The sequence below is a fragment of the Leptodactylus fuscus genome, chromosome 1 (assembly GCF_031893055.1).
Source record: "Leptodactylus fuscus isolate aLepFus1 chromosome 1, aLepFus1.hap2, whole genome shotgun sequence".
Lineage (NCBI taxonomy): Eukaryota > Metazoa > Chordata > Amphibia > Anura > Leptodactylidae > Leptodactylus > Leptodactylus fuscus.
This window is the reverse complement of record NC_134265.1, coordinates 208,426,179-208,452,424: the sequence shown is the minus strand read 5'-3', so window position 1 is coordinate 208,452,424 and position 26,246 is coordinate 208,426,179. Positions and strand designations below refer to the sequence as shown.

Genomic DNA, 26,246 nt, shown 5'->3' with positions numbered 1-26,246 from the left:
TTTATTCATGTATTTGGGTGGTATGACTAATCTGCTGGAAAAGAATAGAATTTCACATTTTGAAAATTGCAATTTTTTCCAAATTTCCATCAAATTTCCTATTTTTTTTTATAAGTAAATACAAAAATATTGATTAGTGTTTACCACTAACATGAAGTATAATGTGTTACAAAAAAAAAAAAAAAAATCTCAAAATCACTTGTGTAAGTTAAAGCGTCTCAAAGTTATTGCCATTTAAAGTGACATGTCAGTTTTGAAAAAGAGGCCTGGTCCTTAACGCGCTTTTGGGCTGTGTCCTTAAAGGGGTATTCCCACGTCGCATACTCACCAGTCTTTGTTGCTGTAAAATCTTCTGTCTTCCTGCTTTGTTGCGTCATTGGTGGGAGGGGTTACATATGCAAATCCAGCGGCGAGATGCCGCTGGCCCTGCGTGCACTCTCATAGATGGTGAGACCAGTCTAGCCTTCACAATGCCAATACAGACCCGGCATCTGCTGTAATAGAGGCGGATGCCGGGGAGTGTAGACGCCGGCACAGGTGCCTGCAACATCGCTATGCTCCTGCCGCAGCTGGCTTCATGCAGGGCAGAAGCATAGCGATGTTGCTGGCATCTGTGCTGGCGTCTAACCCTCCCCGGCATCCGCCTCTCTATTACAGCGGATGCCGGGTCTGTATTGGCGGCCCCTTCCCCCCAAAGGGTAAACTACCCCCCACCCTCCAGGCTCGCTCCCGTGCACTTAGCCCCTCCTCCCTCCCCCCTCAGAGCAGCAGATACATCACTTGACTTATGACCAGATAAGTCAAGGGATGTGTCCCAAAAAAATGAATACAGTATGATAGTGGACAAACAAAGCAGTTTTGCTGAAGCAATGTATTTAGGAAAAGTCTTACATTCACATTAACAAACATTATAGATAGGATCCTTGTGATGGGACAACCCCTTTAAGGGGTTAAACCAGAGAAATAAGAATTAGATCTGGGGCAACTAACGTGGCATTAAACTATGTAGGGAGCACTAACATGGAATGATGTGGTGGGGCGGGGCAACTAACATGGCATTATACTGTGCAGGGGGCAATAACGTGGCACTAAGGAACATTAAATTATGGGTACTGACATTAGTGCTCCCACACAGTATAATACCCGATTATTGCTCCTCCTCAGTATGCTCCTTAGCAGGTCTGTTTTAACACACTGGTGGGTTCAATGCAATGGTTTTACAAGTGGGCCCCCATCACCACAACTTAGGAGTACCCAACATGGACAAATTATAATGCCTTCCTAGTGGCACCTTACAATAATATGTCCCCCTTTAGCTATCCCCATAGTTATTGTCCCCATCCATCTGTCCCCAGTTTAACCCTGTGTATGCAAATTAAATAGAAGCCTACATAAGAATACAATTTTCTACCCCACCATAAAAATTGTATCTCTAATGAATAATTATAATCCCTATAACTAACTAATGTGATAACTAGGGCCAGATTGGTGTAACGCGACCACATTATTGCTCATATATTATGAACGCAAGCTCTGAATTTCCTGCGGTCCCTACTGGTGTCAGAGAGTCTGATGACCTACTGGAAGTGCAGGTATTTAGTTTGTGCTGTGGGTGCCAATGAGTAAAAATGTATTATCTGACTGACATAACTTTGCCACTTATCAGAAATGTTTTATACATCCATCGCTAGCGTGTAACAGTTTTTTCCATTCTTTTCTGATGAGACTTAACATTATTATAAACCGGAAATACCTTTGTTTCTTATGTGGCAACCTCTTGAAAAGGTTCAAAACAGAATGGGTTTCTTGGGAGTCCTCTAACCCCATTGTCACGCTAACTGCTGTAATCAAGAGGTCTGTGTCTTCTAGGAGAAAAGAGTGTCTGCCAGAGAGTTCATCAGAGAAGAGTCAGAATCTGAATTTAGTTCGCCCTCAGAAAAAGGTCTAGAGTTATCTCAGGAGGTTGTTCGTAGTGTAGCAAAGAGTTTCAACCACTGTAGGGGGTTTGACGATCTGTCTAATACCGTTCATTATCTTGTCCAAACAGGAACAACACAGGAACTTAGAATATGAGGAGGAAAGGGATGTTTTACAGATACCACAATTCCTAGATTTAGAGCAAGAGCCGGAGCTCTGCCTTCTGGTCAGTTTAGTCTAAAATAAAATCTGAAAATTGCCAGTTAATAGAGATGAGCGAACAGTGTTCTATCGAACACATGTTCGATCGGATATCAGGGTGTTCGCCATGTTCGAATCGAACACCGCGTGGTAAAGTGCGCCAAAATTCGATTCCCCTCCCACCTTCCCTGGCGCCTTTTTTGCACCAATAACAGCGCAGGGGAGGTGGGACAGGAACTACGACACTGGGGGCATTGAAAAAAATTGGAAAAAGTCATTGGCTGCCGAAATCAGGTGACCTCCATTTTAGACGAATAGTGGATTTCAAATCCGGGTCATATGAGAATGTGAACTTTGTGACTATGAGACAGGGATAGCTGTACAGGCAGGGATAGCTAGGGATAACCTTTATTTAGGGGGGAATGTTATTAAAAATAACTTTTTGGGGCTCTATCGGGTGTGTAATTGTGATTTTTGTGACATAAACTTTTTCCCATAGGGATGCATTGGCCAGCGCTGATTGGCCAAATTCCGTACTCTGGCCAATCAGTGCTGGCCAATGCATTCTATTAGCTTGATGAAGCAGAGTGTGCACAAGGGTTCAAGCGCACCCTCGGCTCTGATGTAGCAGAGCTGAGGCTGCACAAGGGTTCAAGCGCACCCTCGGCTCTGATGTAGCAGAGCTGAGGCTGCACAAGGGTTCAAGCGCACCCTCGGCTCTGATGTAGGAGAGCCGAGGGTGCACTTGAACCCTTGTGCACCCTCGGCTCTGCTACATCAGAGCCGAGGGTGCGCTTGAACCCTTGTGCACACTCTGCTTCATCAAGCTAATAGAATGCATTGGCCAGCGCTGATTGGCCAATGCATTCTATTAGCCCGATGAAGTAGAGCTGAATGTGTGTGCTAAGCACACACATTCAGCTCTACTTCATCGGGCTAATAGAATGCATTGGCCAGCGCTGATTGGCCAGAGTACGGAATTCGGCCAATCAGCGCTGGCTCTGCTGGAGGAGGCGGAGTCTAAGATCGCTCCACACCAGTCTCCATTCAGGTCCGACCTTAGACTCCGCCTCCTCCAGCAGAGCCAGCGCTGATTGGCCGAATTCCGTACTCTGGCCAATCAGCACTGGCTAATGCATTGTATTGGCGTGATGAAGCAGTGCTGAATGTGTGTGCTTAGCACACACATTCAGCTCTACTTCATCGGGCTAATAGAATGCATTGGCCAATCAGCGCTGGCCAATGCATTCTATTAGCGTGAACTGAGTTTGCACAGGGGTTCTAGTGCACCCTCGGCTCTGCTACATCAGATTGCTACATCTGATGTAGCAGTGCCGAGTGTGCATCAGATGTGTAGTTGAGCAAAACTGACTCAGCACTGCTAAGTCTCTGCATTCGCATAGGAATGCATTGGCCAGCCTTCGGCCAATCAGCGCTGGCTCTGCCGGAGGAGGCGGAGTCTAAGGTCGGACCTGAATGGAGACTGGTGTGGAGCTATCTTAGACTCCGCCTCCTCCAGCAGAGCCAGCGCTGATTGGTCGAGTTCCGTACTCTGGCCAATCAGCACTGGCCAATGCATTTCTATGGGGAAAAGTTAGCTTGCGAAAATCGCAAACTGACAGGGATTTCCATGAAATAAAGTGACTTTTATGCCCCCAGACATGCTTCCCCTGCTGTCCCAGTGTCATTCCAGGGTGTTGGTATCATTTCCTGGGGTGTCATAGTGGACTTGGTGACCCTCCAGACACGAATTTGGGTTTCCCCCTTAACGAGTTTATGTTCCCCATAGACTATAATGGGGTTCGAAACCCATTCGAACACTCGAACAGTGAGCGGCTGTTCGAATCGAATTTCGAACCTCGAACATTTTAGTGTTCGCTCATCTCTACCAGTTAACATCAATGTAGAAGATATCTTAGCATACAGAAGGAGAAAAGTTCCAGGAACTTGCACGGTACCAGGGTGGAAGATCTTTTGGTTTTCTTCTGGATCAGTGCTTTTTTGAGGCTCAGATGCTTGTGGCATGATGGAAGGCCTCTTACCCAGTTCCAGAAAGGCTGTAGCTTTTAAATGATGTAATGATGTACAAGCCATTGAAGTTGCTGTTGCTTTAAAGCTCTGATAGGAGTTGTGGAGGCAACTAAAGCAGGTGGAGTACTGCGGGTGGGTCCACGGCCATTTTTAAACTACAAACCTGTCTATGTAGCTGCCACTCCCTCTGCCGGAAGTGACAGCAGACGTTCACCTATCATGCTCCTTCACTAATAGTTGGCCTCCGCATCTCCACTTCCAGTGGAGTCTGACATCATTTCTGGTCTTTGCATACAGACACTTCCCCCGCTAGCATCCACTCTGAGGATGTAACCTCCACCCGAATCAGCCACCAGTAGAACCACAGGACAATGGGCAGAGACCCCAGAAGTCCACTGTGGTCCTGTCCAGTAGCACCCAGGGCTTGTTTCGGTGGAAGTGCTTGCTGCATGTGACCGCTGAGGCCAGTCAGTATTCTAAGGAAAGGAACAGTTACATCACAGGTGACATGTATGAATGACATCCTGGTTCTGCTCATGCCCTCCTCCCAAGTTAATAACATTACCCCTGTGTGTGGGGGCAGGGCTATTACCTGTGACAGAGGACTATTACAGTAATAGTACCCTCTCCCTACAGTTAATAACTGTTCCCCCACACACAGGTAACGTTATTAACTGGGGGGAGGGGCACTATTACTGTAGTAGTACACCCCTCTTTACAAGTATTAGTCTCCCTAGTAGTTCCTCCCACAGGTAGTATTCCCCCCTCCACACACAGTGAATATTCCTTCGGTGCTCTTTGCGGTCTTACCTGTTCTTTATTAACCCCTTCCCGTCACGGGCATTTTTCAATTTTCATTTTTGACTACCCCTATCTTCTAAACCCCATATCGTTCTTATTTTTCCGCTCAGAGCCATATGAGGTCTTAACCCCATCCCGACATCCGCCGTAATAGTACGGCGAATGTCGGGTGTGTAACTATGGCGACCGCCCGGGAGCTGGGCGGTCGCCATAGCCGCTGGGTGTCTACTGCTTTAAGCAGTAGACAACCAGCTTTAATGCCTCCGATTGGTCCCCGGACCGATCGGAGGCATTAACCTCTCCGGCGCCACAGTCAAAGGCGCCATTTTCCCGGCGGCGCATGGGCGCCACCATTTTGCCGGTGATCGCTGGCTCCTGGAGCATGCTCCAGGGCCGACGTCACGTTGGCATGACAACTGGGAGCCTTTACAAGGCTCCCCGGCCAGTCTGCAAACTCTTTCTTTTGCAGGCTGGTCTATGCAGTGTTTCCCCGAAAATAAGACAGTGTCTTATATTAAATTGTCGTCCTAAATATAGGACCTGTCTTATTTTCAGGGGGGGGGGGGGGTGTCTTATTACAACGGGCAGTCATGCCAGCACTTCCTTAGTGGAGAGTCAGCATGACTGCCGGATGTAGGTAGTGTAGGGGAGGGGGGGGATGGTATCATACTTACCTTTCCCATCTTCATAGCAGCGCTGGTGCTGCTGTTCATCCCGGCAGTGGGGGGTGGGGCTTAGCAGAGCTTTTGTGGGCAGGGTTTAGCAATCCCCACTTCACTGACACAGCAGCCATGCTCTGTGCTCCCTGTGCACAGCAAAGTCGGCTGCTGCTTCTTCTGTATGCCGGCTGCTGCCTCTTATGTAAGGAGGCGTTCACACTACCGTCAGTGTCTGCTCCTAGTATCCGTTCAAAATCTCGCACGGACATTAGCAGCAGACACTAGCTGTGTCCGTGACACTTGTCATTCATTTACATGGCTATCGGGTGCGTTCTTTTGCACTCCGTGCCCTTCCTTCACTGTCCGCATGTAAAGATGTCCGACTTTTCAAGCGGACAGAAAAACCCGACATGTAGGTTTTTTCTGTCCGCTTGAAAAGTCAGACATCTTTACAAGCAGACAGTGTAGGACAGGCACGGAGTGCAAAAGAACGCACCCGATCGCCATTTAAATGAATGACAAGTGTCACGGACACAGCTAGTGTCTGCTGCTAATGTCCGTGCGAGATTTTGAACGGACACTAGGAGCGGACACTACCTGTCGGACACTGACGGTAGTGTGAACGCCCCCTATGCCGGCTGCTGCCTCTGGGATGAGCTGGGAGAGCTCATCCAACAGCAGCAGGGATAGTGGACATAACAGCAGAGGCAGCAGCCGCCTTTGCTGTGCACACAGGAGCACAGAGCAGGGCTGCTGTGTCAGTGAAGTGGGGATAGCTAAGCCCCGCCCACGAAAGTTCTGCTTAGCCCCACCCACCACTGCCAGGTATGCCTTATTTTCGGGGGGAAGGGGGGGGGTGCCTTATATTAGGCAATTCAACAGAACCCCCCCTTCCCCCACGCCTTACTTTCGGGGGTGTCCTACTTTCGGGGAAACACGTTACTTCCATGTACGGGGATGAATAGGGCATCTTTTTTTGCTGGACCAGGTGTACTTTTTAGTTATACCATTTTGGGGAATTCCTATTGCTTTGGTCACTTTTTATTCAAAAAAACGGCAGTTTGGCACTTTTGATTTTTTTTTTCCCGCTACAGCGTTAACTGTACAGGAATTTTTTTTTTTTTATAGATTTGTAGAGCAGGAGTTTTCAGACACAAATATACCTATTGTGTATGTTTTTCACAGAATTTAAGTATTTTAATATGTGATCTAGGGGAAGAGAGATTTCAACTTTTACTTTTTAGATTTTATTATTTATTTTTATTTTTTGCATTTGTTAGACCTAGGGGTCTGATCAGTAATGCAATGCATTACAATGCTAATGCATTGCGGGGCAACATGGTGGCTCAGTGGTTAGAGTCCTGGGTTCGAATCCCACCAGGAACAACATCTGCAAGGAGTTTGTATGTTCTCCCCGCGTTTGCGTGGATTTCCTCCCATTCTACAAAGACATACTGATAGGGGGGGGGGGGACCTTCATAAGTCTCCTGGCTGTCATAGCAACGTGACGCTGACCAAGGCGCCAAAACTGTTAATGCTCATGATCAGTGCAGGCACTGATTGCAGGCATTAGCGTCGGGTGTCTACTGTATAAAACAGTAGACACGAACGGCCGCCATCTTTAAACACCTGGCATCTGGGTTAAAGGGGTTGTCCGACAGACTACAGCTTTAACACTAAGCTAACCCCCCTCTCCCGCCTAACTTCTAATTTACTCCCTGAAAAAAAAAAAAAAAAACGGACGTCGTTAATAATCCTAACAGTCCCCCTCCCTCCACGCATGAAAAAAAAAAACCCAGCAAAGTGAACACAAGCAGCGGGCCTCTCACACATGCGCAATATGACGACTCTATTGCAAAGGCACGGGTGAAAAGGAGACAACAGCACCGATCTGCAGGACAAGAAGAGTGGTTAGCAAGATGGGGTAAGGAGGGGGTTGGGAGACTGAGTTAGTTAGGTAGGTAGGGCTAGTAGTCCGCAGGATAGCTAGGTAAACCGGGGAGATTGTGAGGGAGAGATTGACAAGATCTCAGTGAACTGCAATGCATCATGGCAGTTGTAGACTAAAACAGCAGGAAGCTACCCATGCAATGGCATGTGCACATGGCTGATTTAAAAGTTAAAGGGGTTTGTCCAATTTTTCTAAGAACCACCCAATCGCCCCAACCCCCTACCAGGTCACAGAAAAATTGGCCTAAATGTGATAGCCCCTGGTACAAAAACGTAGGGGGAACATTGATATAACAGGTCATTGCAGATTATTGTGCTCTGCAACTTCCACCTTTGGAATAGCTCAATCTGTCTTTATTCTCCTTCCCTTTTGTAGTCTTTGCTGTTGGACTTGAAGGAACAAGGGAACTCCTTGTTTGCTGGTCTCAAGTATCTTATCAAGATACAAGCCAAAGGTCAACTTTCCTTCAAAGAGAAAGTCATATTCAGCTTTAGATTTAGAGTCTCCATAAGTACAGCACTGATTGCTCGAGAACAGTGGGGCCTAGAAAAAAAATTCCAACTGTACCGGAATCAGTGGAGCTGCGCTTATTGTCAGTTGCTAAGAACTCTTCTTGATCAGTAAGACAAAGCCACAGAATAGACACCGAATTCCACTTCTCTCACACCACAGAGACCCCAACTACATTTCAGACAGCAGTTAATTTCAGAATTGGGATTTTTTTTATTTTTTTTAATAAAGAATTTGTAGCTAAATATATAGAGACCTAGCAAAACTGGTGCTTCCAACATTATGTCTAAAGAGGTTATCCAGTTCCTAATATTGATGGCTCATTATGGTCATCAACAGTGGCGTATCTAGGAAGGGCGGGGCACGTGGTGAACTTTTGACATGCCCCCCCCATTCCTTCATGCTCTATTATGCCCCATAGTGGCCCCTGCACCCACTATTATGCCCCGTAGTGGCCCCTGCACCCACTATTATGCCCCATTGTGAACACCCATGAAATATTAGGTACTATTCCGTTATCGGGCCAGCAGCAGCGCAGTTCAGCAGCAGCTTTCGGGACAGCAGTTCAGCAGCGGGAATTACAATGACATCCGAGGACTGCTGGCCCGATGCTTGTGCCCAGTAACCAGTACATCGATGACCCCCCTCCCCCATCCTTCTCCTCCTGCCAGTGCTGCCCCCCAGCTCTCCTTACATCTTCCCCGTACCCTCTCCCCGCCACACGACTAGGCCTCACCTCAGCGCTAGTACCGAGACCGAAAGGAAAGACACCGGGGCTCAATCCAGGCCCTGACAAGAAACACGCCGACTATAGGAACGGTGAGCTACAGCGAGCCGGAGGGACAAACTTTCTGCAGCGTCCGGCGGCTATCTAGTAGCATTCATTGCTCAAGATTTACGGTGAGGCCTATTACAGGGAGAGGGTACGGGGCAGATGTAAGAAGAGCTGGGGGGCAGCACTGGAAGGAAGAGGAGGATGAGGGCATCGATCGATGTACTGCCTACTACACACAAGCACGGCCTCTATCATCGGGCCAGCATCGGCTTAGTCATGTGGCGGGGAGAGGGTACGGGGTAGATGTAAGGAGAGCTGGGGGGCAGCACTGGAAGGAGGAGGAGATGGAGGGGGGGTCATTGATGTACTGGCTACTGGGCACAAGCATCGGGCCAGCAGTCCTCGGATGTCATTGTAATTCCCGCTGCTGAACTGAACTGCTGTCCCGAAAGCTGGTGCTGAAATGCGCTGCTGCTGGCCCGATAACGGAATAGTACCAAATATTATTATACTCTGGAGTCTTTTCAGACCTCAGAGTATAATAATCGGAGACCGAGAGGGGATACCAACATAAAAAACACTGTTACTTACCTCTCCCTGGCTTAGCTGCACTCCTCAGTGGTGTTGGCCATCTTCAATGACGTTCGGGACGTCACATGACCCGGGACGCAGGCATAAGTAGGCCCGAAGAGGAAAGTAACACTGTTTTTTATGTTCTCTTACCTCTCCTGGGCCTCCGATCATTATACTCGGGGGTCTGAAACCCCCCTTCACCCCCCCCCCCCTGGGTATAATGATAGTGTTTGTGGGGCCCGTTGCGTCCCCTGCCAGGATCGGTAAGTAAATAGGGCCCATTACCGGCTGGAGTAACTCCAGCCAGTAACGGCCTATTAAGGAAAAAAAACGCAGCGTTAGCGGCTGTCACCAGTAGTTATGCCCCTGGTCATCAATTAGATTTGTGGGGGATTTGGCTGTCAGCCCTCACAGAGTGCCTAAAAGTTTAGGAGTTGTGCTGCTCACAGTGAGAGTCTACCATTTTCCCTAAACATATTCAACCACCACCATTCTGTACATTGATAAATAACAAAGGTGTGTTGTTTATAGCAAGTTTGTAGATTTGAACATCTTTATAATCTTATATAAATGAGGCAGTCGGTGCAGTGTGCTGACATCACTTCTTGCCTCTTTACAGTGCCATTATCGGATTTATGTAGGTAGATTTTGATTCTGCAGTCCGTATTTCAGCACTGAATAGTATGATAACCATCTTTCCTGGGACCCCGAAAGGTACATCTGTCAAGTTAAAGAATAATTACAGAGCTAGAAGGGGGATTTCGTTAGGGACTGCTAGATACTAATTCTACATATTACAGCATTATCTGGTATGTTACCAGGGGTGGAGGAGGGCTTGTAAGGCTAATCTTCCATAGTATGGCACAATTTTGAAGAAAAGGAGTGGAATTTAAATATAGCATAGCATTCCCTATTACAGCTTCACTTGATATGTTACTCAGTATTTCCAGAACCCTGAAAGGCAAATGCAGCAAGATTTGTCATTATTTGAGGCAAGTAATCTATTTAGGTATATTTAATATTCAGCAGTCTCTATTACTGCATTATGTGCTTTGCTACCAATCTTTCCCAAAACCCTGAAAGGCACAATTACGTAGCAAGGATTGGTATTTAGGTTGGTGGTGAACACCTGCTTTTGCGTTTCGAGGCTGAATGTCTCTTAGTCATAGCATGAAGTCTGACTACCATCTCATGGCATTTACTGCCAACCACCACCCTTAATTCAGTCATATGACATGTAACTTAGTTCTCCTCCCATTCACTTCTATTGCTTTCTTCAGGCGGAAAACACCCGACGAAAGGTCATGTCGCTTCTTTTTCTGCTAGCTGTTCACATAGGGCTCCATTGTAAAGGGGCTGATTTTGAAGCGAAATCCGCTGTCAAAATCAGCCTCTTTGCCCCCGTGTGAACTAGCCCTAAGAAACATCGACATAAAAAAAAATAAATCCAGAGACTACATACATCAATGGCATAGGTAATAAACGAACGGTCAACTCCCTGCCAGATAGGAAGAATCTTTAAATAAATCATTATAGTCTTTATTAATAATTATTTGCTAATATATTGCTATATAATATTGTCTAGACCCTGCACAGTGTACACTACAGGAATTACCTGTTGAGTTTCTAATTTGTAGGACTAAGAAATAACCTGAGCCATAAGGATTCACTGAAGTGAAGGAATAGCTGCTGAGAGATAGGAAGACACTATAAAGACTCCATAGTGCTCAGGATAAAGGTCAGGGGCTGCTTGGAGCTAGAAGAGGCTGCACACCCAGGCAGCACAAGATGACAGCTGCGGCCATCACCCCGCCCAACCTCCAGCTGTCCCTTACTGTTTCCCGCCACTCACCGAGGGCTCTCCGTCTCCCCCACAACCTCGGTGCTGCAGTTAGTCACCATTTTCGCCCTCGGTATAGCGAGCTGTATATTCTCAGCTGTTGTTTACTCGGCGGAAGTAACGTCAAGTTCGCCGCGCCTCCGGGATCAGCCGACCACGTCATTGGCGACGAGTCGTTCTTGATGTTTTGTTCAGCAAGGTGGGTGGGACTTGGCTGCTATCTCTTACGTATGGGCGTGTTACGGCTATGCAGAGTGCTGCCATTACTGGGGATTCTCTTATCCCTCCATTCCAGCACCTACATGGGCAGTCACTGACATAGCGCTCCTCCCCCACACCCGTCTTCTCAGTAACCGGGCCACGTCACTGAGAAGACGGGTGTGGGAGGATTGCTATGTCAGTCACTGCCCATGTAAGTGCTGGAATACAGCGGAGAAGAATCTCGGAGTCTGGCACATTGCATCCGGTAGATGGCGCTGCCTCAGCTTCGGGGCCGGGTGGGTTGTGGTTATATTTAGGAGAGGTACGGTATACCCTACTACAACCAGATATGTCCTGCTGAAGGTTGTGTTATCTGTGACGAGCTGGTGGGCACCACAGACCATAGAGAACTGCCAGGCCTAAGCCAAGGCAGCACCACCTAGTGAACTCAATACCACAGCAGTGTGAACCTTCTTGTTAAAAGGGCACTTTCAGCAAAATTTTGCTATGAGCCCCACATATGCGTGAATAGCCTTTAAAAAGGCTATTCAGACACCACTAATCTTATTTTAAACCCGCCCCCGTTTTAAAATAAAACTATAAAAACATATATGTAAGTCATACCTGAATGTGCATGGTGGGCGGTCATGCATGATCCGACGTCATCTTCTGGCACGCCTACCTCTTCTTGCAGCAACGCCCTCTGGTCCTGGCTCTTCCACGACTTCAGCATCCTCTTCTTCCGGCGTGATGGCTTCAAATCCCGCGCCTGCGTAGTAGTGCTTCCCTTTGGAGCGCTACTGCGCAGGTTTTGGCGCCATTTTTAGCAATGGCAGTTCGCAAGCGTACTACGCACGTTCAGTATGCTTGTGAAGTTGTAAGGGGAACTGAGCATCCTTAGCGCCGAAGCCTGTGCAGTAGCGCTCCAGAGGGAAGCACTACTACGCAGGCGCGAGATTTGAAGCCATCACGCAGGAAGAACTGGACGCTGAAGGCGTGGAAGAGCCAGGACCAGAGGGCGTTGCTGCAAGAAGAAAGAAGAGGTAGGCGTGCCAGAAGATGACGTCGGATCGTGCATGACCACCCCTTGTGCACGTTCAGGTATGATTTACATATATGTTTTTATAGTTTTATTTTAAAACGGGACAAGGGTTTAAAATAAGTTTAGCGGTGCCTGAATAGCCTTTTTAAAGGCTATTCACGCATATGTGGGGCTCATAGCAAAATTTTGCTGATAGAGCCCCTTTAACCACAAAACCGGGCATGCGTGTTGTATATGTTGAAAACCTTTCAGTGGTCATAAATTTTTGTTTTCTTACACCGCTTGTATGACGTCACTTGTGACATCCGAATCAACCCTTCTGCTGGCGAGTTGTCCTGAGCTGATACAGTACTTTATGGGTTATCTGAGTTTGCTAAATTACCTCCAGGTCCATAGTGGGGGTTGTCCTAAGCTCAGCTCCACATCATTGGGGTTATTGTGAATGCATTTAGTATCCGCAAATCATCATGCGCCTACCACAACTGTCACGGCTTCCGACAGTTGCGGCTTCCCCCTCCGGAGTAGGCTCTAATGAATGGGCCGACTCTGGAGGTTGCTACCGTGAGGTGAACGCCACAGCTCAACAAGCCTTGGAATCCGCCTGAAGAAAGGGCAGCTCACTTCTTTTTTCCACTATTGGCAACATGCTGCTAGCGGAAAAAAGAATGCTAGCGGTCTCCATAGACCACCATTGTGAGGGGGCGGATTATGATGTGGATTCCGCGCCATAATCGTCCCCCTCTGTTTCCGTGTGAACTTACCCTTAGTGATACCTAGGGAACCTATCATGTAGATTCTCTGTGTCATTTTGCCATGCTGTATTAGGATATCAGGGTTATGGTATACATCTACCTGGTAGTTTATCCTATATTGCTCCAAGCAGGGGCGTAACTACCATGGTAACAGCGGTAGTGGCTGCCACAGGACCCAGCAGGGGGCCCCTGATGTTTTTTTTTTTTTTTTTTTTTTTAATAGGCCGTTACCTGCTGGAGTAACCCAAGCAGGCAATGGGCCCTAGTTACTTACTGATGCATGGTCCAACTCACGGCTGCCGGCTCTTCCCCTTCTACAGAGGCGGTTGTGAGCAAGAGGGAAATCTGAACGTAAGACTGCAGGCCTGCATACCCCACAAACACTGCTATCATTATACTCCGAGGTCTTTTCAGATCCCCAAGTATAATGATCTAAGGCAGTGATGGCGAACCTTTTTGAGATCGAGTGCCCAAACTGCAACCCAAAACCCACTAAATTATCACGGAGTGCCAACATAGCAATTTAACCTTAAAACTCTGTGGAGCCACAATTGCGGACAATTATTGACCCACAAATTACAGTTGTGTGAATGGGGCTTTGCAGAGCGTGTACAGAAAGGTGAAGGTCTCTGCATTTGGTACTTTTGAACAATTAATGTTCACTATTTACATCGCACAGGATCTGTTTTATCGTGTCCGTGAAATGTTATTATAGCCTGTACTAATATCATGTCTACTATAAAACAGATACTGTGTGATAAATAGTGAGGGGACCCCACACAGTACAATCTGCCCTACAGTGGCCCCCAAACACAGTACAATCTGCCCTGCAGTGGCCCCCAAACACAGTACAATCTGCCCTGCAGTGGCCCCACACATAGTACAATGTCCCCCACAGTGGCCCCCACACATAGTACAATCTTCCCCACAGTGGCCCACACACACAGTACAATCTTCCCTGCAGTGGTCCCACACACAGTACAATCTGCCCCGCAGTGGCCCCCACAAAGGATTATACCTGTATATTCCACAGTAGCCCCCCTCTCCACAAAGTATTAAATACTCCACAGTAGCCCCCCTCCCCACACAGTATTAAATAGTCCACAGTAGCCCCCCTCCCCACACAGTATTAAATAGTCCACAGTAGCCCCCCTCCCCACACAGTATTAAATAGTCCACAGTAGCCCCCCTCCCCACACAGCATGAAATGTTCCACAGTACCCCCCCTCCCCACGTAGGATGAAATGGTCCACAGTAGCCCCCTCCCCATGCAGCCTGAAATGGTCCACAGTAGCCCCATCCCCACACAGAATGAAATGGTCCATAGTAGCCCCCCTCCCCAGACAGTATACACAGAAATATACTTACTTACCTGAAGAGCCGCTGGGCGTCCTCTCTCCTGTTCACTGCGGGCGCTGATGACTTACGTCATCTGAGCGACTGCACGCGTGCCGGCAGAGGGGGCTCTGCATGCCCTCTCTGGCACACGTGCCATAGGTTTGCCATCACTGATCTAAGGGCTAGGAGAGGTGAGGAACATGAAAAAGTTACAAAAATAGGAAGAAAAAACAGGGGACACTCACCCAGATATCTTCATAAAGGCAGTCCTTTATTACATCAGGATAAAAACAAATGAGAGGGAGCAATAGCACAATAGGCTAGGCAACAGCCATTTCGCACTCACAGATAGCCCTTTTTCAAGCCATGCAGGTGATAACTAACAATGAACAACACTGGTCTATTTATACTACAACCAACTGTCAAGCAGAGCTGTTAATCAATTTTTTCAAAAAAGCCAGGGCGCGAAAGAGATCACCAATAGAAATGGCTCTCAATGTGTTAGACCCTGCGCCTATGAAACGACTCCTCCCTCCATACCGCCGGACCTGAAGGAGAACTGAATTCTATCTGCGTTGAGCACTATGGAGCCTCTTTATTTTGGCGGACTAGAAGGAAAACTTTCCCTCTATACATACTATGTAGAAGTGCTCATCCCGAGTTTACGCAGGGCTGAATAGTCTGCCCTATTTACTAATACTGGCGGACCTGAATGGAAACCGCTGACAACAGCGGACCCAAAAGAGAACCACAGCTTCATCCCGGCAAAGCGGACCTGAGTGAAAACTATAACCGCAAGTTTAAAGAACTTGTTAAAGTGCCTTTGTATTTAACGAAAAATGGAACACCCAAACCGACAGCACAACGACGGGCACTCCGGTAGCATGTACTTATGCAAACATTTGTCTTGCCTACTTTGAAGAAAAGGTTTCCGCTGTGTGAACTTACCCTTATAATACTACCCCTTACACTATTACTCCCCCACCCCACCCCACTGTAGCCAATTGGCCGACCTTCTTGGTCCATCTTTCTTTCTCTTCCCTTCTCTTGGTCCCACAGCAGTAGCTCACAAGTTAAAACCAAACGGGTGTCCACTTTCTTTCACAAAAGTCTCCCATTTAAAGTTCTAGACTCCCTCTCTGATCCCGAAGCCCAATACCTCTTCCTCATTTGTGAAACTTACAGAACCACATACACCAATGCCAACATCTCCCAATTTCCCCAAAAAAACTAGTCAGATATCCTTCCTTTTCTCCACCCTCACTACACTCCAGTCACTTTCTCACAGTCGCCTCATTCTCTGTGGGGACTTTAACTTGATGCTCAACCCTTTTTTCAACTCCTCCACAGACAAATCCTATGTCCCCTACAATGCCCTCAATAAGTTCCGCAATCACCCAGACTCGATGCTGCTGTGCGATGTTTGGTGCATGTTATATCCAGTTGAGGGACTACTTCCACACGGACAACTCATATAGCAGACTGGATTATATATTTGTCCCCCAATCATATTTCCACAAGCGACTGTGGCTGACATTGGTCAGAGGATCTTTCCTCTGTTACTTGCTCAGTGAAACTTCTTCCTCAATGCCCATCTGATCTTAAACATTGTATCCTAGATTTTGGGTGAGACCCCCCCCCCCATAGGACTATACTTCAATCTAATCAATGGGAAGACCTGAATTGTGTCCTGCAGAGGGTCTTGATAAAACATTAGTCTAGACTTAAACGTTAGGCTTGGGCCAAACTAAAGTCTCTCCTTCAAACCCTGAGCTCACCAGGGACGCAACATAAACAAAGTCTCCAACACTCAACTCTCACTGCCATGACAATGACTTGCCATGAGATCATGGCCCTTGAACACAAGCAACAGTGACTTCATCAGCTAGGCCAGAGAATCTTCTATGAATGGGGTGATAAAGCCGGCTGCCTTCTAGCTCGCACAGTTCGTGATTGGCAATCGGCCTCATATGTCTATCAAAACACCCTCATAGCCTCATCTTTCCAAGACTACTACAACTCTTGCCATAATTTGCCCCACCCCCACCCCTCCAACCAGAAACCCATGCCCGCCCACTCCACTTAGCCTATCTCAATATATCAAAGACACAGCATCTCTTTTGATGCAACCCTACTATAAGTGTCCTTCTCCCAAATGGAACTGGAACCAGACGTTTCTAACCTCCTGGTGATAAAAGCCCTGACCCTGATGACTTTATCGTGTCTTTCTATATGACTATTCTTTCTGAGCTGACTCTTTACCTTCAATGCGGACTCATTGGATATGCAGCACCCCCTTCCATCAGTTAAAAAAAATGTCGATGTACCCCAAAGCTGTATTGCAGCAAATGATTACGGCTCAGAGGGTGCAGGGGGAATGTGAGAAGCCTCCCTGGTGGTAGTGTAGAGCCTCTACACTCTCTTCCCTAAAGTAGGTTCCTGCCAGCAAGGACACCCAGGAGGAGCAGGTAGAGAGGCAAAGATCTGGACAGTGGTAGAGTAGGAGGTGACAGATAGATGTGGATTAGTGTTACGGTTCTGTATATATATATATATATATATATATATATATATATATATATATATATATATAATTATTTGACAGAACCTCTTGACTGCGGTAGTGGCTGCAGTCGAGGTCCACAAGCCCCTGAGGTCCGTCTGCCTGAGCGCAGTAGCAGTATGTTTGTGCGGTTCAAGTGTGAACAGGGGCCAATGCACGTTCACCAGTTAATTTCACTGAGTGAAGGCGTTTGCGCAGCTCTACTGTGAACCGGCTGCAAAGGAGGATTACACCAGTTGATCTCACTGGGTAATAGTGTTTAGGCAGCTTCAATTTGAACTGGCTGCAACCAAGACTGCCAGGGGTTAAATGTCACCCCTGGTCAGAAATACAAAGGGCTCCACACCAGCTTTGGAGCTACAACAGTACTGGACAGAAGCAACAGGCTCTACAGTTCCCTACCAGCAGTACCCAGGAATCCTACCCTAGAATACCTGCACTGGCAACCTGGAATTGACAGGAACCTATCCCTGAACCTTTCTGTGTAAACATAACAGTCAAAGTGTGAGCACCCGGCAGGCGTCGGCTCACACCATATAAAGGCAAGTCCCTGCCCACAGGGCAGTGGCCATAACCTCACTGGGCATGCCCAATATGGGTGGAATGGGACTTAGCCTCAGAACGTCTCCAAAAAGTCTGAGCATGCTCAGTAGGGTGAAAATGAGACTTGGCCTCAGAACGTCTCCAAAAAGTCTGAGCATTCTCAGTAGGCCAAATGCTGGACTTAGGCTCTACAAACCTCACCGTCCGACGCCGAGAACTGGATTGACCCGCAGGTGGCGCTGTGCGCCGGAAGGAAAACTTGCGGGACCCCATCCTAACAATTAGTTATCCCTTTCTGGGAGAGGAGAGAAGGGAGGAGGCTTCCAGACTTACAACAGTGAGGTGAGGAAGACATGTAGCAGGGTTTGGAGCAGTCAATCTAAGCTACAGAGGACGAGTAAGCTGTGTCTGTGGTGGTGTTGACAGAGCAGGGAGTTGCGCTAGTCTCAACAGGAAGGTGGGTTGTTGCTGTTATGTAGAAGAAGGTAAAGTGTCTGCAAGCTCCGGACTCCACTAAACTACCACTGTGCTGCATGGAAGGATGGATGGTGACCGTGTCAGAGCAAGTACGAGCTGCAGGGCAGGTTCTCGTTGGACCTGGCAATGCGTGGGGTCCGAAGACTGAAAATGGCACCTGTAAGTAGTTGATTCTTGGGTAGGACACAGGTTCGGGTGTTAGTAAGAGACTCAGTGAGTGTCCCAAAAATGCCTCCAAATAGTGGATTAGAGACTTAAAGAGAATCCCTGGGCAATAAAGATGAATTGGAGATACTTATGACAGTTAATTTTGGTGGAATACTTTTGGCAGGCAGGAGAGCTCTATGCCACACATCTCTCTGCTCTATGGCTAGTCTCTCACATGTTACTCTTTATGTTAAAAGGGTTTTTCCCATCTCTTTGTTTCAGCAGCTTTGCCTACTGTCTCCTCTTCTTGCTTCCTGTATTGTCCCTCCCCTCTCAGCTTGCCGAACTAGAAGCTAATAAGTATCACAACACTTATTATAATTACTAGAAATGTAATATAAATGCAGATCAAATAATATGCACTTGCTTGTAGAGAAAAGACTGAGTGCTATGTGTGTTTACATAGAGAACGGACAGGGCTTTATCAGCAAACTGCAATTAGCTGAACTGATTGTCCCTGCAGCAGATCTTTAGATGTCAGTGAGAGCAATGAGTGACGTCACTTGTCCTATCACACAGGTTCAGCGTTATGGAAATGATGTGTAAACAATGGGAGGAATAAGTTCACATAGCAGGCAAACAAAGCAGCATTTTTAAAGCAATATATTTTGGAAAAGTCTTCAATTTACATAAGCTACCAGTATAGATAGGATCCTTCAGATGGGAATATCCTTTTAGTGGGGAGTACTTGGTGTAACCCACAGGTAAAAGGTAAGTCCTTGGGGGCAGGCACACCCTCATTTGCATACAGCTCGATAGTCAGTTCTCTTGGGAGCAAGATTGCACCTTGACCCAAAAAGGTATGTTTACTATTCCACTGACCACCCCCTACAGTATAGAAATTATTTTTTAGAATGAATTTTGGTGTTTTTTAATGCCCTTTAAAACTAAAATTCTAGAAAGACACAATCTCATGTAGATTACTGCTGACATTGCCGTTCTAAATTTTTCCACCACAATCATGTTAGGCTGCTTATCAAAAACATGCTCCTCAGCCATTATATAGCCATTTATTCCTTTCACGTCTAATTTCTGACGTCAGTTCCAGTCATTTGCTTGGAGTGTGCAATTAAACTAATTTTCATTACTATTATATAGAAATGTCATTTGGCAAAGGCTTTTGCCCTTTCACTAGAATCTTAAATTTAACATCAGGTATTTATTTATTTATTTATTTATTTATTTATTCTGTTTCGCATATGGTTTATAATGTCAAGTCTACACTTTTTTATAAGAAACAATTATAACATAACATTGAAATAAAAAGTGAAATAATTTATAGGTATAAATAACTTTACTGACTGTACACACCGATAGCATTTACCACATCCAATGGATCGGTTCTTACATGCAGCTATTGTTTATCCATAGAAACCTTATAGCTTGAGTTGTTGCTAAAATTATGGGGTGCACATCACATTCAGGAATGCTTTTTTGGTACAAGGTTGCATATGTCTGCCATTTACTCCAATTTACAGAAAAAAAAAAAGATAGTTACACTGAAGTAAGCATAGCCTACTACACTTTTGAATATAGTTTGAGCTGTGAGAATATGACTTATACGAGAAAAACGTCAAAGGGACACCATTCTGGCATATGTTTTTATAGTAAAGACTAAGGGCACATTCACTTAGCAAATAGGTGCAAATATGTTGTGATAAACATATATATATATATATATATATATATATATATATATATATAGGGTGGGCCATAAGTCCCGCACCAGCCCTATAAAATGAGAACCGTGTGAAATTTAGCAACCAAATGTCATGATATATGGTTTGGCGGTGGGGGAAAATCTTTTAGGCTATGTTACCGAGTTGGCGGCTATCTTGAAATCCGCCATCTTGGATGCAACTGTACTTTTTCAAATGGGAAGGGGGTGTTGTGATACATCAAATCGATAGAGAATTTGATGAGGAATTCAACGGTGTGCTTGGTTTTGACATATCTTTATTCCTTGACATGTTATTGACATTTTTGTGTGGCATGACTCTCACTCACGCAGCTCACAGAATGTGCTCAAAATGTTGTCCATTGTTTTGAATCGTCAATGTAATTCTCTTCTCCCAGTCCCAATGCACTGCACGTAACACATCAGCGGTAATGCTTTGACAGGCCTCAATGATTCCCTGTTCCAGGTGTTCCACGTTGTGGATTTTCACTGCATAAACCAACGCCTTCAAGTGACCCCACAAATAAAAGTCCAATGGGGTCAGATCAGGTGAACGTGGGGGCCACTCCACTCGCCCACGATGACTGATCCATTTCCCAGGGAATTGTTCATCCAGGAATTCACGAACATTACATCCATAATGGGGAGGTGCACCATCTTGTTGGTAAAATTCAGGAAAGGTGCCTTGTTCCATGCACAGTGAAGGAAATACATCATCCCGGAGCAATTCCAGATACCCCACAGCATTAAGATTACCCCTGATGACGAATGGGCCCACTATCTTTGTAACCCAAATACCACACCACACCACGATTTTCTGTTTACCAACTAACTTTGAGGGATCTGTCCAATGTGGGTTACTATCCGACCAATAGCGGTGGTTTTGCTTGTTCACTTCCTCATTCACATAAAAGTTCACCTCATCACTGAAAAGGACCTTGTGGGTGAACTCTGGATCGTGCTGCAATTTCTGGGTCACCCATTGCGCAAAATTCAACTCGCCGGTCGGGGTCATCTTCATTCAGATGCTACAGCAACTGGATCTTGTAAGGATGCCAGTGCTGTGTGCTTAAGATCCGTCGAATGGAAGTTCAACTGATGCCAGTCTCCAGTGAAACACGGCGTGTGCTATGTTGCGGGCTTTTACTGAATGAAGCTAGGATGGCCACTGATGTTTCATCATCCGTGGCACTTTTCTTGCGTCCACTTCTGGGCATATCTGACACACACCCCGTCTGGCGAAACTTGGTTAACAGGTGGCCGACTGTGGTATGGGAAATGGGTGGTCTGGTTGCATGGCAAGCATTGAAATCAGTTGCGATAACACGATGACTCCGCTCACCTGATATCAGCACAATCTCTACCCTCTCCTCCTGTGTTAACTTGTGCGCCATGTCACCAACCTGTAACAAACACAAAAATGTCAATAACATGTCAAGGAATAAAGATATGTCAAAACCAAGCACACCTTTGAATTCCTCATCAAATTCTCTATCGATTTGATGTATCACAACACCCCCTTCCCATTTGAAAAAGTACAGTTGCATCCAAGATGGCAGATTTCAAGATGGCCGCCAACTCGGTAACATAGCCTAAAAGATATCCCCACTGCCAAACCATATATCATGAAATTTGGTTACTAAATTTCACGCGGTTCTCATTTTATAGGAGTGGTGCGGGACTTATGGCCCACCCTGTATATATATATATATATATATATATATATATATATATATATATATATATATTTATATATTTTTAATGTCCTTCTTGCAACTGAGGAACACCTGTTTTCATAGATATGCCCTTCCTCCCATACATTTGAGCGTATGCTTTCATGTGACGGTGATTTTACAGGTGTATGTTACAAATGAGCACTTCATAAGTGGTTCAAATTAAGCCCTACACTACATTTTTTGACAAATTTTTTTTAAAATAGTGCGAAGTTGCTGCGAAACTCAGCATGCAGTTATGTCTCTCATAGTAAACCATAACAGATGTAGTGTAATATTATACACTGCGTCTTGCCACAAGAAGATGTAAAAGTGCTTCCCCCTGCTGCCCAATTAAAAAGCCATCAGAAGCTATTTTAGGGTGATCTACCTTTTTGGCTGTGGCTCGCTATGTGGAGCTTTGGCCTTTGAGAGCAAATACCACAGCAACATTGCATTGGAAGGAGAAGAGTGACAATTACAGAATTTGTGACACATTGTCAGTATGTCTGGCCTGACAGTGGCAAAAACCTAAATATCTTCTGAAGTGGAAATGATCCTCTGAGAACATCACTTGGGAGCCAAGAGAGAACCTTAACTATCCTGCCTATTATCCATTTGTAAAAGCTGGGATATCTTCTGAAGTAGAATTTATTCTCAGATCATGAGAACAGCACATGGGAGGTAGAGAAGAATCTGAACTATTCTGCCCATTATCCCTTTATGGTAGCAAATGCAACAGCACTTTGGAAGAGTAACAATTATAGAAATATTTTTGTTAGTTAATGTGCTTGGCCTGGCAGCTGAAGAAATGGAATATCTTCTGAAATGGAAAGAATTGTTTGGTGAGAACAAGACTTGGGTGTCGGAAGAGAAATTATACTGTCCTGTCCTTTATCCCTTAATTGGAACAAATGACACTGCAAAAGAAGAATGACAAGTACAGAATTTCAAGAAAAACAAATGAAGATCAGCTTTTCCCGCTGCTGTGAAATATCTAAGGCCCCCTTTTCAGTCAAAGGAAAGTCTTGCTTCTCCTCCTTCAGTCTAGGAGTCCCTGGTCCTCCACCGCTATGATCCCCTACTTCTTCATGTACAAACCCAGGGTGACAGTGACCAAGAGATATAAGTTGTTCTTCTTCCATCCCCTATTGCATGATTATTTCCTCTAAGATAGGTATTAAGGGGATGACTTCACTGATGTTTCAGTTGCCCCTGCTATGGAAACATATGGTGGACTCCTCAAATGGCTTTGGAGGGGAGCATGAGCCTCTGATGGTGGATTTAAAAGTAACAAATTGCTGCATTGTCAGCCAGCCAGATGACTGGGCGCATATCGCTGTTCCTGTTCATACATTAACTTATTAATGACTGACAGGGGCACGAAAAGTAGATGGAGATGATGATGATGATGATAACAACTGTGATGATGATGACCATGTGTAAATCAGACAATGGCACACCTTTCAAGATTCTTTTTTTTTGTGGCTTGGGTCCCCAGTTTTTTTATGGGTCAAACCAGTTTATGAACCACACTTTTAAATTGGTTTAAACAGTGTACCATAAATATTTAGGCCACCTGGAAACCTATCCAATTTCTAGCTCTCTAAGGCAAACAAAGCCATAGTTATGTCAAAGTGAAAGTCACATGTATGGAGGAACGAATGGTAAGCAGTGGATACAAACTCAGAGTTTGTAACTATATGCTGTTCTGACACTCTATTTTAAGCTAAGGCCAGTAACATTTTGTTACCTACAGGAGACTTCTTCCAACATTTCCCGTCTCTTCCCTTTGGATCACAATGACCACTTCTTCCAGCTGTGACTTGACTCTGTAAAGTTTGCAACATCTTTGGCTCCTCACTTCTATGTATAGAATATATGTATGTAATATATATATATATATATATATATATATATATATATATATATATATATATACACTCACTGGCCACTTTATTAGGTACACCTGTCCAACTGCTCGTTAACACTTAATTTCTAATCAGCCAATCACATGGTGGCAACTCAGTGCATTTAGGCATGTAGACATGGTCAAGATAATCTCCTGCAGTTCAAACCGAGCATCAGTATGGGGAAGAAAGGTGATTTGAGTGCCTTTGAACGTGGCATGGTTGTTGGTGCCAGAAGGGCTGGTCTGAGTATTTCAGAAACTGCTGATCTACTGGGATTTTCACGCACAACCATCTCTAGGGTTTACAAAGAATGGTCCGAAAAAGAAAAAACATCCAGTGAGCGGCAGTTCTGTGGGCGGAAATGCGTTGTTGATGCCAGAGGTCAGAGGAGAATGGCCAGACTGGTTCGAGCTGATAGAAAGGCAACAGTGACTCAAATAGCCACCCGTTACAACCAAGGTAGCCAGAAGAGCATCTCTGAACGCACAGTACGTCGAACTTTGAGGCAGATGGGCTACAGCAGCAGAAGACCACACCGGGTGCCACTCCTTTCAGCTAAGAACAGGAAACTGAGGCTACAATTTGCACAAGCTCATCGAAATTGGACAATTGAAGATTGGAAAAACGTTGCCTGGTCTGATGAGTCTCGATTTCTGCTGCGACATTCGGATGGTAGGGTCAGAATTTGGCATCAACAACATGAAAGCATGGATCCATCCTGCCTTGTATCAACGGTTCAGGCTGGTGGTGGTGGTGTCATGGTGTGGGGAATATTTTCTTGGCACTCTTTGGGCCCCTTGGTACCAATTGAGCATCGTTGCAACGCCAAAGCCTACCTGAGTATTGTTGCTGACCATGTCCATCCCTTTATGACCACAATGTACCCAACATCTGATGGCTACTTTCAGCAGGATAATGCGCCATGTCATAAAGCTGGAATCATCTCAGACTGGTTTCTTGAACATGACAATGAGTTCACTGTACTCCAATGGCCTCCACAGTCACCAGATCTCAATCCAATAGAGCATCTTTGGGATGTGGTGGAACGGGAGATTCGCATCATGGATGTGCAGCCGACAAATCTGCGGCAACTGTGTGATGCCATCATGTCAATATGGACCAAAATCTCTGAGGAATGCTTCCAGCACCTTGTTGAATCTATGCCACGAAGAATTGAGGCAGTTCTGAAGGCAAAAGGGGGTCCAACCCGTTACTAGCATGGTGTACCTAATAAAGTGGCCGGTGAGTGTATATATATATTTATATGTATATAATATATATATATATATATATATATATATATATATATATATATATATATATATACAGTCCTATGAAAAAAGTTTGGGCACCCCTATTAATCGTAATCATTTTTAGTTCTAAATATTTTGGTGTTTATAACAGCCATTTCAGTTTGATATATCTAATAACTGATGGGCACAGTAATATTTCAGGATTGAAATGAGGTTTATTGTACTAACAGAAAATGTGCAATATGCATTAAACCAAAATTTGACCGGTGCAAAAGTATGGGCACCTCAACAGAAAAGTGACATTAATATTTAGTAGATCCTCCTTTTGCAAAGATAACAGCCTCTAGTCGCTTCCTGTAGCTTTTAATCAGTTCCTGGATCCTGGATAAAGGTATTTTGGACAAACAATTCAAGTTCAGTTAAGTTAGATGGTCGCCGAGCATGGACAGCCCGCTTCAAATCATCCCACAGATGTTCAATGATATTCAGGTCTGGGGACTGGGATGGCCATTCCAGAACATTGTAATTGTTCCTCTGCATGAATGCCTGAGGATTTGGAGCGGTGTTTTGGATCATTGTCTTGCTGAAATATCCATCCCCGGCGTAACTTCAACTTTGTCACTGATTCTTGAACATTATTCTCAAGAATCTGCTGATACTGAGTGGAATCCATGCGACTCTCAACTTTAACAAGATTCCCGATGCCGGCATTGGCCACACAGCCCCAAAGCATGATGGAACCTCCACCAAATTTTACAGTGGGTAGCATGTGTTTTTCTTGGAATGCTGTTTCTTTTTGGACGCCATGCATAACGCCTTTTTTTATAACCAAACAACTCAATTTTTGTTTCCAAAATGAAGCTGCCTTGTCCAAATGTGCTTTTTCATACCTCAGGCAACTCTATTTGTGGCGTACGTGCACGGCTTCTTTCTCATCACTCTCCCATACAGTTTCTATTTGTGCAAAGTGCGCTGTATAGTTGACCGATGCACAGTGACACCATCTGCAGCAAGATGATGCTGCAGCTCTTTGGAGGTGGTCTGTGGATTGTCCTTGACTGTTCTCACCATTCTTCTCTGCCTTTCTGATATTTTTCTTGGCCTGCCACTTCTGGGCTTAACAAGAACTGTCCCTGTGGTCTTCCATTTCCTTACTATGTTCCTCACAGTGGAAACTGACAGGTTAAATCTCTGAGACAACTTTTTGTATCCTTCCCCTGAACAACTATGTTGAACAATCTTTGTTTTCAGATCATTTGAGAGTTGTTTTGAGTAGCCCATGATGCCACTCTTCAGAGGAGATTCAAAT

The 26,246-nt window shown here is 45.5% G+C and overlaps 1 protein-coding gene across 1 annotated transcript in view; it reads right to left on the bottom strand.

Annotated features, from left to right (window-relative positions):
• R3HDM4 (R3H domain containing 4) overlaps positions 1–11,579 on the bottom strand; it is a 39,307-nt gene extending 27,728 nt beyond the window's left edge. Inside the window, exon 1 of the mRNA XM_075283668.1 lies at positions 11,271–11,579. Coding sequence (XP_075139769.1) covers positions 11,271–11,320 — 50 coding nt within the window. The 5' untranslated portion in view covers positions 11,321–11,579. The remainder of the gene's footprint in view (positions 1–11,270) is intronic.
• Positions 11,580–26,246: the final 14,667 nt, after the last annotated feature.